Here is a 15,033-nt window from a genome sequence, read left to right on the forward strand (position 1 = left end):
GGACTGAATGGTGCGTTTTGAGAACTGAGATAGTTTAGGGTTTGTTATTAAGTTCAAACAGTGCATTTTGCACCTTTTTTTTTAATTTCAGCCTGAATCGGCCGGTTCAGCATCGATATCGGTGTATTTCAGCAGTTTTGCTTGATAATACGAACCAATTCGGAGCAAATTGGCCCAATTCTGCGTGAATCGGCCCAAGTCGAAAAAAAAATGGACGCAGCACCGACGTATAGGCAGCGTCGCCGCGTTGGACGCAGGTGTGGCAGCCGTTTTGCTGCGTCCATGCATCCTAGGGTTAGACATCATGAATTAGATTTGTGCTTAAGTATTGTATTGTTGTGAAAATTAATGTAATGCTTGAATGTCTATATGAAGTTTTTTTTTTTTTTTTATCCCACAATAAGTTGAAGAAAATGGTTCAAACTTCACTAGAAGTATCTTTTAGCAAGAGGTTCTTCATTTTTTTTTTTTTTTTGAGAACAAGGTTCTTCATACTTGAATAACCAAGTGTATGATGTTTAGTTTTTCAATTTTTTTTATTTTTGAGAAAGTTTCAACATATGGTGTTCGCTCCTTATGATAGCTATTTATTATCAGACCAAAACACTAATTAATTTTTGGTGTATGTGAGGATTGAACCCCAGATCTCTTATAAAACTATCAGAGACTTTACCAATTAAGCTAATTAGAACCTACTTTTTATTCAATTTTTGGTGCTTGAATATCTTCCAAATCAAATGTATGAAGAATCCTTGTGCAAAATGAATATACTTATATGGAAGGTCAATAATAAATTATTAAGCTAATTCACTACTATTCAATAAATATTTAGTACTAATTACACCACCATTTCTTGAGGTTTTACAAATTAATACTCCTCTACATACATTTCATGAAATGACACTCTTCCCTTTTTAAGGTTTGTAACTTCATATAAATGCAACATTTAAGGTGGAGTGTTATTTAAAAAAGGAATATTTCATTATTGGAACTTTTTCTAATTGAATTTTAGTTGAAGTAGAATTTTAAATTTCTTAAAACTTAGGTAGATTTTAACGTAAATTCTATTATTGGTAATAATTTTTAATGGCAAAAAGAAAGTAGTTACATAGCACAATCATGACTTCTGAGATACAAATTTTATTATACAGTATATGATATGATTTGAAAAAAATAAAATGAACATTAAATAAATTCTTTGTATTGCAATAACAAAATTGTGTTAAGAATTAAAATCTAATTATATAAATAGGTCAACAAATTACATTTCTTTTTTGTCTTGCTATCCATGATAAGCAATTTGCAAATTTGAAATGTTTCAATCAGATTGGCTGTAATCATTCACTTATAATATTATTTGCAAATATCTAATACGATTTAATTTCTAAAGATGATAAAAAAAAAATTAATCATTATTAGTAGTGGACAATTATATATTTATATTCACGTAAAGTGTACAAAATTGTACACATTTGTTTAGTCTACAATATAAAAGGTAAAAACCAATTCTTATCCCAATTGAGCCCACTTCATTATGCCAAAGATTGGCCAAAAAAAATTTTACTAACCCTTGGTAGTTTTTTTTTTTTTTTTTTTTTTTTTTTTTTTAGCCAAAAAAAATTTTACTAACCCTTTTTTTTTTTTTTTTTTTTTTTTTTTTTTGAGGAAAGACCCTTGATAAGTTGGTAGTACTTTCAGGATTTTTGTTTCTCATCAATCATCATTTTGTTAGATTAGAGATTGTTTGGGATGGACTGAAATTTTCAATTTATTTGTAATTTTATCTTTTTTTTGCTACTATTTATGAGTTTCACTACATTTTTTGATACTATTTATGGGTCTCATTGTACTACTTAGATTATTTTTTAACTTTTTTCTATACTTTCAACAAAAAAATTTCAGTTTTAACTATAAATGAATTTATTAGTAGCACAACTATTAATGACCACGCTTATCAATTTACAAAACTAAAAATTTAGGTCCCTCCTCAAACCACATTTCAATGCAAGATTTCAATTTGGGCCCTTTGGGCTAAAGCCCAAGCCATCATGTCATACGAGAATGGTATAAGAAAAACTAATAACATGCCTAAATCCTTTGGCTAAAAAATCTTTATATAATTGTATCATTCGATTCAAGCACAAGCCAAACTCTCCTTCTATTTCGACCATGAGATTGCTTCAAATCAATTTGTTTTTCTCTCTCTTTTACTATTTTGCCAATGAGATTGCCACAATTCAATTTTTTATCTCTCCTCTCTCTTCCTATTTCGGCAATGAGATTATCACAATTCAACTTTTTCCTCTCTCCTCTCCTCCTATTTTGGCACTTTAATTGCCACAATACAATTTTTTCTCTCTCTTTCCTCCTCCTATTTCGGCAATGAGATTGCCACAATTTAACTTTTTTTTCTCACTCCTCTCTCCTTATATTTTGGTTAGTGTTAGTCAACTGGGCAATCGAGCACAGGCCAAAACTTGGGCAGCAAATATTTTTGGGCAATGATATTGTCAAAATTACTTTTCTCTCTCCTCTCTTCAGTCACATCATTTTTCTTTCCTCTCTTGCTCTTTCTCACAATTTCGGTAACGCTATTGCCAAAATTCACCTCTCTCTTTACTCAGCTAAATAACTTTGAACAATACATAAATTACAAATAAACTCACATTTAGACAATATTTAGCCAAAAGACTCTGAACAAAGTTTCTCTCTAGAAACTTTTCACACTTCTCATATATCTCTTTTTTTGTATGAATTTTAAAAATCTAACAATTGAATTTCATATTCTTAACATGTATATCAAATTTCATTCAAATTGGATGTTATTTATTATTCAATTAATGAACTTATTTTTTATATACAATTTTAGATCATAAAAACTTGAAATTTTGACATTTATTTGATAACACAGTAATTGACTTTGATCTTCTTAAAATTTTGCAAGCATATAACATTTCAACAGTTAGATTTTTAATATTCACACTCAGAGTGTGTTTAGTATCAACTTTTAGTTTTTATGTACAACTTTTTAAAATCTCACTTTTTCCCCATTTTTTTTTACTTTTTCAAAAAATTTCAAGGTACAAGTATACTTTAACACAATTTTAGCAAAATATTTTCAACAAAAAACTAAATAAGTTACTCCTAAGACACTTTATATAAAAATATAAGAGGAATTTGAGAGAAACTTTGTTCAAAGTTTCCATTCTCCCCTCCTTTTCTCATCGTAATACAAATTTCATAGCCATCGTTACTTATGCAGAAACTGAGAAACGTGGATTAGTGGGAGATATGCTCTAGAAAAATTTATCATATTCTAAAATGATCAATTCTTTTATAACACAAGGAAAATTCATTAGGCCTTATTTACATTCCATCAATTTCAAAGAGTTGGGTTTAAAATCATAGAGATTCTTGTGTCAGCAATTGTAATGGGCTGTGGGTGTAAGAAAACAGAGAGTTAGGTAAGCTAGAGAGAAGACCAAGATTGAAGAAATTTTCTGTTAATTGCATTAATTAAGAATTGTGAATACAAGAGGTATTTATATACTTGAACAACCACCAGACTAGATAACCTACAACTAACTAATCCCACATTATACGGATCTACTTACGTACAACTAATCAGTACATTACACGTGTCTATATGTACATTACATTGTAAACTACAAGTTGTATTAGTCATGATTGTCGTATATCAAGTCCAAATGCTAATCTTCCATTATTCTAATGCTCTGCCTCTCTGCCTGATGCTCTACCTCTCTGCCTGAGCCAACTTCTCCAACTACACTTCATCTTCATTAGCTTAAGCCACGAATCTTCTTTCTTCTTCTTTTTGTGATCTTTGCAATCAACATTATTTCGATATTCCCCCTCAAGATGAGAAGCAGAACTATGGATGTCCACAACATTCATCTTGCCCAATAAGTATTTCAATTGTTGACTGTTGAGAGCTTTTGTAAGCAAATCTGCCAATTGTGAGACAGCCTTTTTATGTACTGCAGCACCTTATAAGCAACATCCAGATGAGGCTTCCTAGGTTTTGACATGAATTGGCTTAACTTGTGAACTAGATATGCAATGTCTGGCCTAGTGATAGTTAAATACAATAGTCTACCCACCAACATTCTGTACATGCCTGGATCAGATAGCAATTTTCCTTGAAGTTTGCTTAATTTCAAATTCTGTTCCATTGGCACCTTACTAGGCTTGCAAGCTGACATTCCAGCATCCTTCAAGACCTCTAATGCAAATTTTCGTTGACACAAAGTAATCCCTTTGTCTAATCTAGCTACCTCAAGACCAAGAAAGTATTTTAAACCTCCAAGGTCTTTAAGTTTAAAACGCTAATCTAAAGAAACCTTAAGTTCCTCAACTGCTTGAACATTGTTGCTTGCTATAAGAATGTCATCAACATAAACCACCAAAGCTATGAAAGAATCATTAAACCTCTTCGTAAACAGTAAGTAATAAGCATTAGATTGCTTAAAAACATGTTGCTTGATGATAGAACAAAACTTAGCATTTCATTGCCTTGATGCCTGTTTAAATCCATACAAAGACTTATTCAATTTGCAAGCAACATTCCCCCCTTTGCTGTGAAAGCCTTAAGGGAGTTGCATATACACCTCCTCATGAAAATCACCATTCAAGAATGCATTGTTGACATCTAATTGGACCAAATGCCATCCTTTCACAGCAGATATGGCAAGAAGAGTCTTAACAGTAGTGAGCTTGGCAACCAGAGAGAAAGTTTCAGTAAATCCAATCCTTCTTGCTGAGTAAAACCCTTAGCAACAAGTCTTGCTTTATACCTCTCTATAGAACCATCTGCCTTGTATTTCACCCTATAAACCCATTTACATCCAATAGTATTTTTGTTTGAAGGCAAAGGAGTAAGAGTCCAAGTATTATTAGAAACCAAGGCTGCAATCTTAGCATTCATGGCCTCTTGCCATTTAGGATCCTTAACAGCCTCATGATAGAATCTTGGTTCATGAATAGAGGTAATAAGAGAGCAAAAATTGGCATAAGAAGGAGAGAGATGTGAAGAATCAAGATAGTCAGAAAGAGAGTATTTTGTACCTAGATTGGCTAAGGAAGAACCTGACGTGTTGATAGGATGAGATTGAGTAGGCTTATTAGTAATAATAGTGTTGCACTTGTAGTCTTGCAAGTAGAAAGGGGTTTTGGTAGCCCTAGAAGACCTTCTTAAAGAAGAAAGGAAAGCATGTGGAACAACAGCATGCCCTTGATCAAGGGGCAAAGAGCTAGGTTCTGCAGTAGGTTCTACATAATCTGTAATGATAGAATCTGGTATAGCAGAATTTGGTAGTGCAGAATCTGAGATGACAGGAAGAGAAGAGTCTAAAAATAGACTAGAAACCTGATAGGACCAGAATCAGAAGATGGAAGACCTGGTGAAGGAATAACAGGTTCTAAAAACATGGAATCATGTGGAGTAGCCACATTAGGACAAATGTGAGGTAAAGTGGTAGAAGAAATGAATGGGAAAGTAGTTTTATGAAAAGAAACATCCCTTGAAATGAAAATCTGCCTTGTGACCAAGTTTAACAACATGTAACCCTTAACACCATAAGGGTACCCAAGAAAAACACAAAGAATAGATCTAGGAGCAAACTTAGACCTATTGTGAGCTAATGTCGAGGCAAAGCAAAGACATCCAAAAACTTTTAAATGATGATAAGAATGAATCTTGCTATAAAGCTTCTCAAAAGGAGTTTTATGGTCTAAAACAGTACTAGTCAGCCTATTTATGATGTAAATAGCTGTCAAAACACAATCTCCACAATAACAAAGTGGTATGTTAGATTGAAATTTCAATGCCCTTACAATGTTTAGTATATGTTGATGCTTTCTCTCCACAACTGAATTCTGTTGTGGAGTAGCAACACAGGAGTGTTGATGAATAATCCCATGTTGAGCATAAAACTCTTTGAGGAAAAACTCTTGAGAATTGTCAGTTCTAGTCATTTTGATGCTAGTTTGAAATTAAGTGAATATCATTTTGCAAAATGAAATTAGTAAAGGCCTAGTTATTGTTTTAAATTTCAAGAGGTAAACCCATGTGGACCTTGTAGCATCATCTACAATGGTAAGAAAGTATCTAAAGCCATCATAAGTTGCTTTAGCAATGGGTCCCCATATATCACAGTGGATTAAATCAAAAGCATGATCAGACAAGTGTTTAGAATTAGGAAAAGGCAATCTTTTATGCTTTGCAATAGGACAAACAACACATTCTTTATTGGAATGAAAGGAAGATACATCAGATATACAATGATGAAGTTTGTCATCTGAGACATGTCCTAATCTAAGATGCCACAAGTAAGGCTTGGTAACAAGAGGAATATGAGAAATAGAATGAACAACAAACTGTAAAACTGACTCTTGGACAGTAGTAGCTTCTGAGATAGACTTGCAATTTTCTAAAGTTTGCAGCAGGTACAGATTGCTATGAAGCTTACCTAATCCAATCATTTTCCAGCAAGTAAGGTCCTGTATGAAACAATAAGTGAAGAGGAAAACCAAGCAACTTGACAAAGACTTGGTTAATTTGCTTACTGAAATCAGATTGAAAGTAAAGGCTAGGACACAAATCACATCCTCAAGAATTAAGGTTGAAGTGACCTGAATTTTGCCTATGTGCGTGACAAGAACCTTTTCACCATTAGAAAAATGCCCAAAAGAAGAGATTGAACTAGTAATCTTAGTAAACAATGAAATGGAATGGATAATATGGTCAGTGGTCGAACCCAAGTTTCCTCATTGTAAGCTGTTTTGTTTGAAGGATTTTCAATAAAAACTGAATTCTTTAAATTAAGACAAACAGAATCCTGGAAAGAGGCACAAGAAATACCTGAGAGAGCTAAATTTGCTAAGTGAATAGCATTATTGGTGCCACAAGAATATGCATGAGAACTCAGCATTGACAACAGCTGCTAGCATTGTTCAGATGTGAAAGGGAAAGATCCTGACTGTGATGCAGCCTCAGATTGACCAGGTTCATTATTAAGAGTCACTTAATTAGCCATAGACACCTTGCCCTTTTGCTTGTACCCTAGTGGAAATCCAACTAGTTTGTAGCACTTCTCCATGAAATGACCAACTTTGCCAAAATGACTGCATACAGGTCTGCCCTTTCCTTTTGTGTTCTTCCAACTTGATTGAATCTTTGAGTCTTAACTGCAAGGACAATTGAATCAACTAAAGTTCCTCCATTGAAACCTAATGCCCTTTGTCTTTCCTCTTGTATCAACAAAGAGAAAGCCTTGTCAATTGAGGGACTTGGCTCCATCATTAGAATCTGAGTTTTGACTTGTGAATAGACTTCATTCAAGCCATTAAGGAATTGCATCAAAGAATCTTGATGATGAAAGGATGTGATCTTATCATTTACTCCACAGACACATTTACCACAAGAACAACATGGTAAAGGCCTGAGATTAAGCAATTGATCCCAAGAAGCTTAAAGATTAGTGAAGAAAGTAGTCACTATTGCATCTCCTTGCATAATTGTTGAAATCAATTTCTAAAGCTGTGAAATCTGTGGTACATTAGCTTGTGAGAAGCGATTCTTGAGTGAATTCCAAACCTCCATTGCAGTGTTTCTATAAATCACACTTGTAATGATGTTAGGACAGATTGAATTCAAGATCCATTAAGAAATCATGGAATTGTTCTTCAACCAGGCAATCTTTTCCAAATGAGTAATTGCAATGGAAGCTGTTATGGAACCATCCACAAAGCCTAGCTTGCTCTTCGCATCCAATGCCATACGCATAGCCCTAGCCCAATTAGGGTAATTGTCTTCTGTCAAGAGCTGAGTGACAATAATTGCACCTGGTGACTCTCCATGATGCAAGAAAAAAGAATTTCTCAGATCCTCCATTGGAGAAAGCTCACAATGAGCAGTGGATTGAGAAGAAGAAGATTGCGAAGCTTGATCTTGGTTCGCCATTGACAAAAGCACAAAGCTCTAATACCATATAAGAAAACAGAGAGCTAGGAAAGAGAGGAATTGATAACAAGCTAGAGAGAAGACCAAAATTGAAGAAATTTTCTGTTAATTGCATTAATTAAGAACTGTGAATACAAGAGGTATTTATATACCAGAACAACCACCGGACTAGATAACCTACAACTAACTAATCCCACATTATACGGATCTACTTACTTACAACCAATCAGTACATTACACGTATCTATATATACATTACATTGTAAACTACGAGTTGTATTAGTCATGACTGTCGTATATCAAGCCCAAATGCTAATCTTCCATTACTCTGTTCTGACGCTTTGCCTCTCTGCCTAATGCTCTGCCTCTCTGCCTGAGCCAACTTCTCCAACTACAATTCATCTTCATTAGCTTAAGCCACTCGAATCTTTTTTCTTCTTTTGTTTGTGATCTTTGCAGTCAACATTATTTTGATAGTGGGAGACATGGTACCATAGAAGATGGCAAGCAAGTTCATTGCATAGTATTCAAACATGGGTTTGACAAAGATATGATTTTGATGACTTCCCTTCTCGACATGTACTGTAAATGCATTGATATCAAAGAGGACGATGAAATGCCTCAAAGAGATGTTGTAAACAATAGCATGATTTTTGGGTTATGCCGGTTTCACTTGACATTGGATGCAATTACTTTATTTGATAACATGTCTGAACGCAACGTGGGATCTTGGAATTCACTGATTTCAGGGCTTGCTCAAAACTCAAAAGGAAGGAACGATTGTTTTTGTTCAAGAAAATGAGAGTGGAGAGAGCTGACGTTGATGTTATGACCATGTCCAATGTTCTTTCAGTTTGTGCTGGTCTTGCTGCTTTGGTTAATGGTAAATGAAAGGGACAAAATACCTTGGAATGCCTTAGGTGACTGAACGAACCAAATATGGTCCGCTTACGCCCGAATAAACGGATCCATCATTTGCACGGGCCTCCAATGGACGGACCTGACATGAACGGGCCGTATATAGACGGAGTGAAAGATGGTGGGCTAGTTGTCCATGGGCCTGTTGCGCCCCTGATGGGGGATATTTTGACCCACTCTCACAGGGGCCCAAATAGAGTCCTTGCGCTAGTAGGACTCCGGAAATCTTATATATTTGGTAAAGATCTTCCGCATAAGGGGGAGATTTATTTCATCACGTTTAGGATTCTACAAGGAGAGTCCTATAAGGAAAAGACTTCCGCGCCAAGAAAAGGATGTCAACCTCAAGCCACTATAAAAGCCCCAATACCCTCACAAACCAAGGTACGCATAATTAAACCCTCTTTAGCACTCTAGAGTTGTGAAAATACTTTCTGACTTAACCTTCGGAGGGTGTTTGGCCGGCACCACACCGGTGTCCTTCGAAAGGTTCTCTTTTGTTTCGTGCAGGTTAGTATACGAGCGAAAGGAGCATCGCGCAACTCATTGGTGAATTTTCTTGATTCATCAGTTGGCACCGTCTGTGGGAAGATCGAGTAATTAAGCCATACTATCGTTTCCCGGACTAAAAGGTTGCATGGTACTCACTCGCTCAATGGCAACTACTAATGATGTGCAAGGAGAAGAACCACCCACGACTGCCCTCGAGAGACAAGTTCGGACCCTTAGTACAGCCGTGGAGCGTCTCACCAAATAGAACCTCGACTTGGAAGAACAGCTGCGCCAGAAGAATACAGCACTAAATAACCGGCCAGAAGATCAGGAAGGGACTAGCGCTCCAAACAGGAATCAGGAGAGACCTGAGGGCAGCCACGCCCCGAGCAGGCCGGAGAGGCAGCACGTGAACATGCCATCCTTCACGGATGCGACTCCACCACATATTGCCGCCGAGATGCAGGCAATGAAGGAGCAAATGGAGGTCATGATGAACGCCCTCAAGGGGCGAGTCTCTAGTGACCTTGACGATCTGGTCAATCGTACCGACTCACCCTTCACCGCGGCCGTGAACTCCTTCCCCCTACCCCACAAGTTTCGCATGCCGAATATAGATAGCTATGACGGGGTGAAGGATCCACTGGATCACCTGGAAACATTCAAAACCCTGATGCATCTACAGGGGGTACCGGACGAAATCATGTGCAGGGCCTTCCCAACAACACTGAAGGGTTCCGCGAGGATCTGGTTCAGTCGGCTGACACCGAACTCCATCGGCACTTTCAAAGAGCTAAGTGCTCAGTTCACCTCACACTTCATAGGGGGACACAGGTACAAGAAGTCCACAGCGTGTTTGATGAGCATCAGGCAGAGAGAAGACGAGACGCTAAGATCTTACATAACCCGCTTCAATAGGGAGGCACTCTCAATTGATGAAGCCGACGACAAGATACTGGTGGCAGCTTTCACGAACGGATTGCGGAAGGGCAAGTTTTTGTTCTCACTATACAAAAACGACCCCAAAACCATGTCAGAGGTACTCTACAGGGCCACCAAGTACATGAACACGGAAGACGCGCTGCTTGCACGGGAAGAAAGGCCCAAGAAGAGGGAGCGCCAGGTGGACATGCGCCAGGACTAAGGGCAGAAAAGACCAAGGACAGGAGACAGAAGGGACGAAAGACGCCCTAAGCCCCCGAGCGGGAGGTTCACAAGTTTCACCCCCCTGAACGCCCCGATTGACCAAGTCTTGATGCAAATCAAAGACGAGGAGACGCTAACATTCCCGGGAAAACTAAAGAGCGACCCAAGCAAATGGTCGCGAGACAAATATTGTCGTTTCCACCGAGATCATGGCCACGACACGGCCGAATGCTACGACCTAAAGCAGCAGATTGAAGCCCTCATTAGACAAGGGAAGTTGCAGAAGTTCGTCAACAAAGAGAAAACGGATCATAATCGCCAAGAGACAGCCCCCCGATGGGATAACGAGCGTCCGAGACCCCCCATCGGAGACATAAGGATGATAGTGGGGGGAACCGCATCTACCGGTTCTTCCAAAAAGGCTCGAAAGACGTACCTCAGATCGGTCCTGAACGTCCACATGACGGGCTCAAGGCACAATACCACACGGACGGAGAACCCTATTATAGGATTCACCGAAGAAGACGCAAGGAGACTCTATCATCCGCATGACGATGCGCTGGTCGTCAGTATACGTGTGGGGGACTACAACGTCCACCGAGTGCTAATCGACAACGGCAGCTCAGCAGACATTCTATACAATCCAGCATTCCAGCAAATGGGGATAGACAAAGCACGACTGATGCCGGCGAGCGCTCCCCTTGTCGGCTTCGGAGGGACCAGGGTATTCCCAATAGGTTCCATCACACTCCCGGTAACGGTGGGTGATTACCCACAAGAACTCACTAGGAATGTAATGTTCCTCGTAGTAGACTGCTCCTCTGCTTACAATGGTATTCTCGGACGACCCACACTTAACTCATGGAAAGCAGCAACATCCACATACCACCTAATGATCAAATTCCCAACGGACTATGGGATTGGAGAATTACGGGGGAATCAGGCAACCGCCCGAGAGTGCTACATTGCCATGCTAGAAATGGAAGATCACCATCAGGCAATGAGCATAGAAGAACAGCAGACGGTCGCAGAACCAGCTGAAGAGCTGGAGGTAGTGGTACTCAACGAGTCCAAACTGGAGCGAACAACCAGAATTGGAACATTAGCCTGCCAACCCGTGCGCCAGGCCCTCATAACACTCCTCAGAAGGAACCAAGACATCTTTGCATGGAACCATGAAGACATGCCCGGGATCGATCCCTCTGTCATAGTCCACAAGCTGAACGTGAACCCTTCAACCCCCCCAGTCCGGCAGAAAAAGCGAGTGTTCGCTCCTGAACGGGACAGAGCAATAGCACAGGAAGTCGGAAAGCTACTCGAAGCGGGTTTTATAAGAGAACCCAGAATGGTTGGCGAACGTGGTCATGGTCAAGAAAGCTAGTAGGAAGTGGCGGATGTGCGTCGACTTCACGGACCTTAACAAAGCATGCCCAAAGGATAGTTACCCCCTCCCGCGGATAGATGCACTGGTCGACTCCACGGCCAGACACCAGCTCTTAAGTTTTATGGATGCCTTCTCGGGCTATAACCAAATCAAAATGGAGGAACCCGATCAGGAGAAAACGTCCTTTGTCACTAGCCAAGGCCTCTTTTGCTATAGGGTGATGCCGTTCGGACTCAAGAACGTCGGGGCAACATACCAAAGATTAATGGACAAGATGTTCGTACACCAGATTGGGAGAAACGTACAAGTCTACGTTGGCGACATGCTGGTCAAGAGCCAGTTCGAAAAAGATCATCTGAGTGACCTCCAGGAGACATTCGATACCCTACGGTCATACAACATGAAGCTGAATCCGGACAAGTGTGCATTCGGGGTGACGGCAGGAAAATTCTTGGGTTTTATGGTGTCCCAAAGAGGAATAGAGATCAATCCAGAGAAAGTACGTGCCATCATGGAGCTTGAACCACCAAGGACAACAAAGGAGGTGCAGAGCTTGAACGGCAGAGTTGCCGCCTTGAACAGGTTCGTCTCGAAGGCAACAGACAGGTGCTTACCGTTCTTCTGCGTCCTGAAGAAATCATTCGAATGGATGGAGGAGTGCCAGAAGGCATTTGAGGATCTAAAGAAATACCTTTCCTCGCCACCTTTGCTCAGCCCATCCAAGCCGGGGGAAGATCTCTACTTATACCTAGCCGCTTCGCAAGTGGCAGTAAGCGTGGCCCTAGTAAGGGAAGAAGAAGGGACGCAGCGGCCCGTCTATTTCGTAAGCAGGGGGTTCCGGAGGGGCTGAAGAAAGATACCCCCACATGGAGAAGCTAGCCTTCGCGCTGATAACCGTAGCTCGAAAACTGAAACCATACTTTCAAGCTCACAGCATCATCGTCCTAACAAATCAGCCCCTAAAAAGGGCAATGAGCAGCCCCGAAGCAGCCAGATGAATGGCCCTGTGGGCGATAGAGCTGAGCGAGTTTGACATACACTACCGTCCGCGAACCGCAATAAAGGGCCAAGCTGTAGCTGACTTCATCGCCGAATATACGCAAACGGGGCAGCAGGAGCCACAAGCTCTCAGACTCTGGAACATCCACACGGATGGATCATCAAACAGGCTAGCTGAGGGCGCCGGGGTGGTAATTCAAACCCCTGACGGAGACACGATCGAGTGCATGATCCGATTGGACTTCCCAACGACCAACAATGAGGCCGAGTATGAGGCATTGTTAGCAGGATTAGACCTGGCGAAAGCAGCAGGCGCCGAGGCCATAGTTGTACATTGCGACTCGCAGGTGGTGGTCAGTCAGATTGGTGGCACCTATGAATGCATGGGGGAAAAATGAAGAAATACTTGGAAGAAGTCAGAAGACGGACTGACTCCCTCCAGGTCACATTCGTCCAGATCCCAAGAGAGGAGAATGAATGTGCTGACCGGCTAGCAAAAGCCGCCTCCGCAGTGACCATGACGACCCCCGACCGGGTGTTGTCGTTCATCCAGAACTCCTCAATCATTAACAGTGAGACGAAAGTGCAGGAAGTAAATCCAGAATACGATTGGACCACACCCCTAATGGCCTACCTGAAGGAAGGCACGCTCCCGGACAACAAGGACACAGCCAGGAAGTTGAAAGTCCGGGCTTCACGGTTTATAATAATCAATGACGTCTTATACAAAAGAGGATTCTCACGACCATATCTGAGGTGTTTGGGTCACGAGGAAGCGGACTATGTAATGAGAGAGGTCCATGAAGGCATCTGCGGAAACCATTCGGGGGCGCGGTCTCTGGTACACAAACTGATCCGGGCGGGATACTATTGGCCCACAATGCAGAAGGACGCACAAACCTACGTCAAGATCTGCGACAAATGTCAAAGGTTTGGTAACCTAATCAGGCAACCAACCGAAGAGCTGACACCCATGACGGCCCCTTGGCCGTTCGCCCAATGGGGACTAGACATCATGGGCCCTCTCCCGACGGCCGCGCGACAGCTGAAATTCCTGGTGGTAGGGATCGACTACTTCACTAAGTGGGTCGAAGCGGAAGCTCTAGCAACTATCACGGAGAAAAACGTCAGAGGTTTTGTATGAAGGAATATCATATGCAGATTCGGGATACCAAGGGTCCTCATCTCTGACAATGGGAAACAGTTCGACAACAAGGCATTCCGATATTTTTGCTCGGAGTTAGGCATCAGGAATCACTACTCATCGCCCGCACATCCACAGGCGAATGGCCAAGTCGAAGTCACGAACCGGTCCCTGCTCAAAATCATCAAGACCCGGCTCGAGGGGGCAAAAGGTATATGGCCCGACGAGTTAGCAAGTGTCTTATGGGCATATCGCACAACGGCAAGAACGCCCACAGGAGAAACACCATTCAGGCTGACATACGGGAGCGAGGCTGTCATTCCAGCAGAAATAGGTCTTACAACCTATCGAGTGGAAAGCTACGAGGGAGGCAAGAACGAAGAGGCTTTGCGGCTACAGCTAGTCCTAGCCGACGAAGTTCGGACTACAGCTGAACAAAGGATAGCTCGATACAAAAACCTCATGGCAAAATACTACAACTCCAAAGTCAGACGCAGAGACTTCCAGATCGGAGACCTCGTGCTTCGGAAGGTAATGGGAGCAACTAAAGATCCCTCGCAAGGAAAACTCGGCCCCAACTGGGAAGGACCTTACAAGATCTCATCTTGGCAGAGGAAGGGAACCTACCACCTCGAAACCATGGACGGGCGGAAACTGCAACACCCGTGGAACACTGAGCACCTACGGAGGTACTACCAATAGATGCAACGTGAAGAGGCATCCACCCCTTGCAAACATTCCAGGTCATTTCTAAAGTTTTCAGTAGTTTTTGTTCTGAACAATTATTTTTACTTTTCTATGCTTTTACTTTGAACGAACCTCTCTACTAGTGCCTTTTTAAGCCCAAAGGGGCAGGCACCATTTTCCTATAAAGACTTCTTTCAGGCAACAAAATTTTTCCTGCCTAGTCTGTTTAACTCAATATCACAAGTCCCAAAGGCCGTCTACCAAATGGACGGATCATCCCAA

The 15,033-nt window shown here is 40.9% G+C and overlaps 1 protein-coding gene across 1 annotated transcript; it reads left to right on the forward strand.

Moving 5' to 3' along the window:
* Window positions 1-13,314: 13,314 nt before the first annotated feature.
* On the forward strand, window positions 13,315-14,766 carry LOC136064648 (uncharacterized). The gene is made up of 2 exons (XM_065766621.1): window positions 13,315-13,850; window positions 14,082-14,766. The coding sequence occupies exons 1-2, from the start codon at window positions 13,315-13,317 to the stop codon at window positions 14,764-14,766; spliced, it is 1,221 nt and encodes a 406-aa protein (XP_065622693.1).
* Window positions 14,767-15,033: the final 267 nt, after the last annotated feature.

The sequence above is a fragment of the Quercus suber genome, unplaced genomic scaffold (assembly GCF_002906115.3).
Source record: "Quercus suber isolate HL8 unplaced genomic scaffold, Cork oak 2.0 scaffold_24, whole genome shotgun sequence".
NCBI classification, from domain to species: Eukaryota; Viridiplantae; Streptophyta; class Magnoliopsida; order Fagales; family Fagaceae; genus Quercus; species Quercus suber.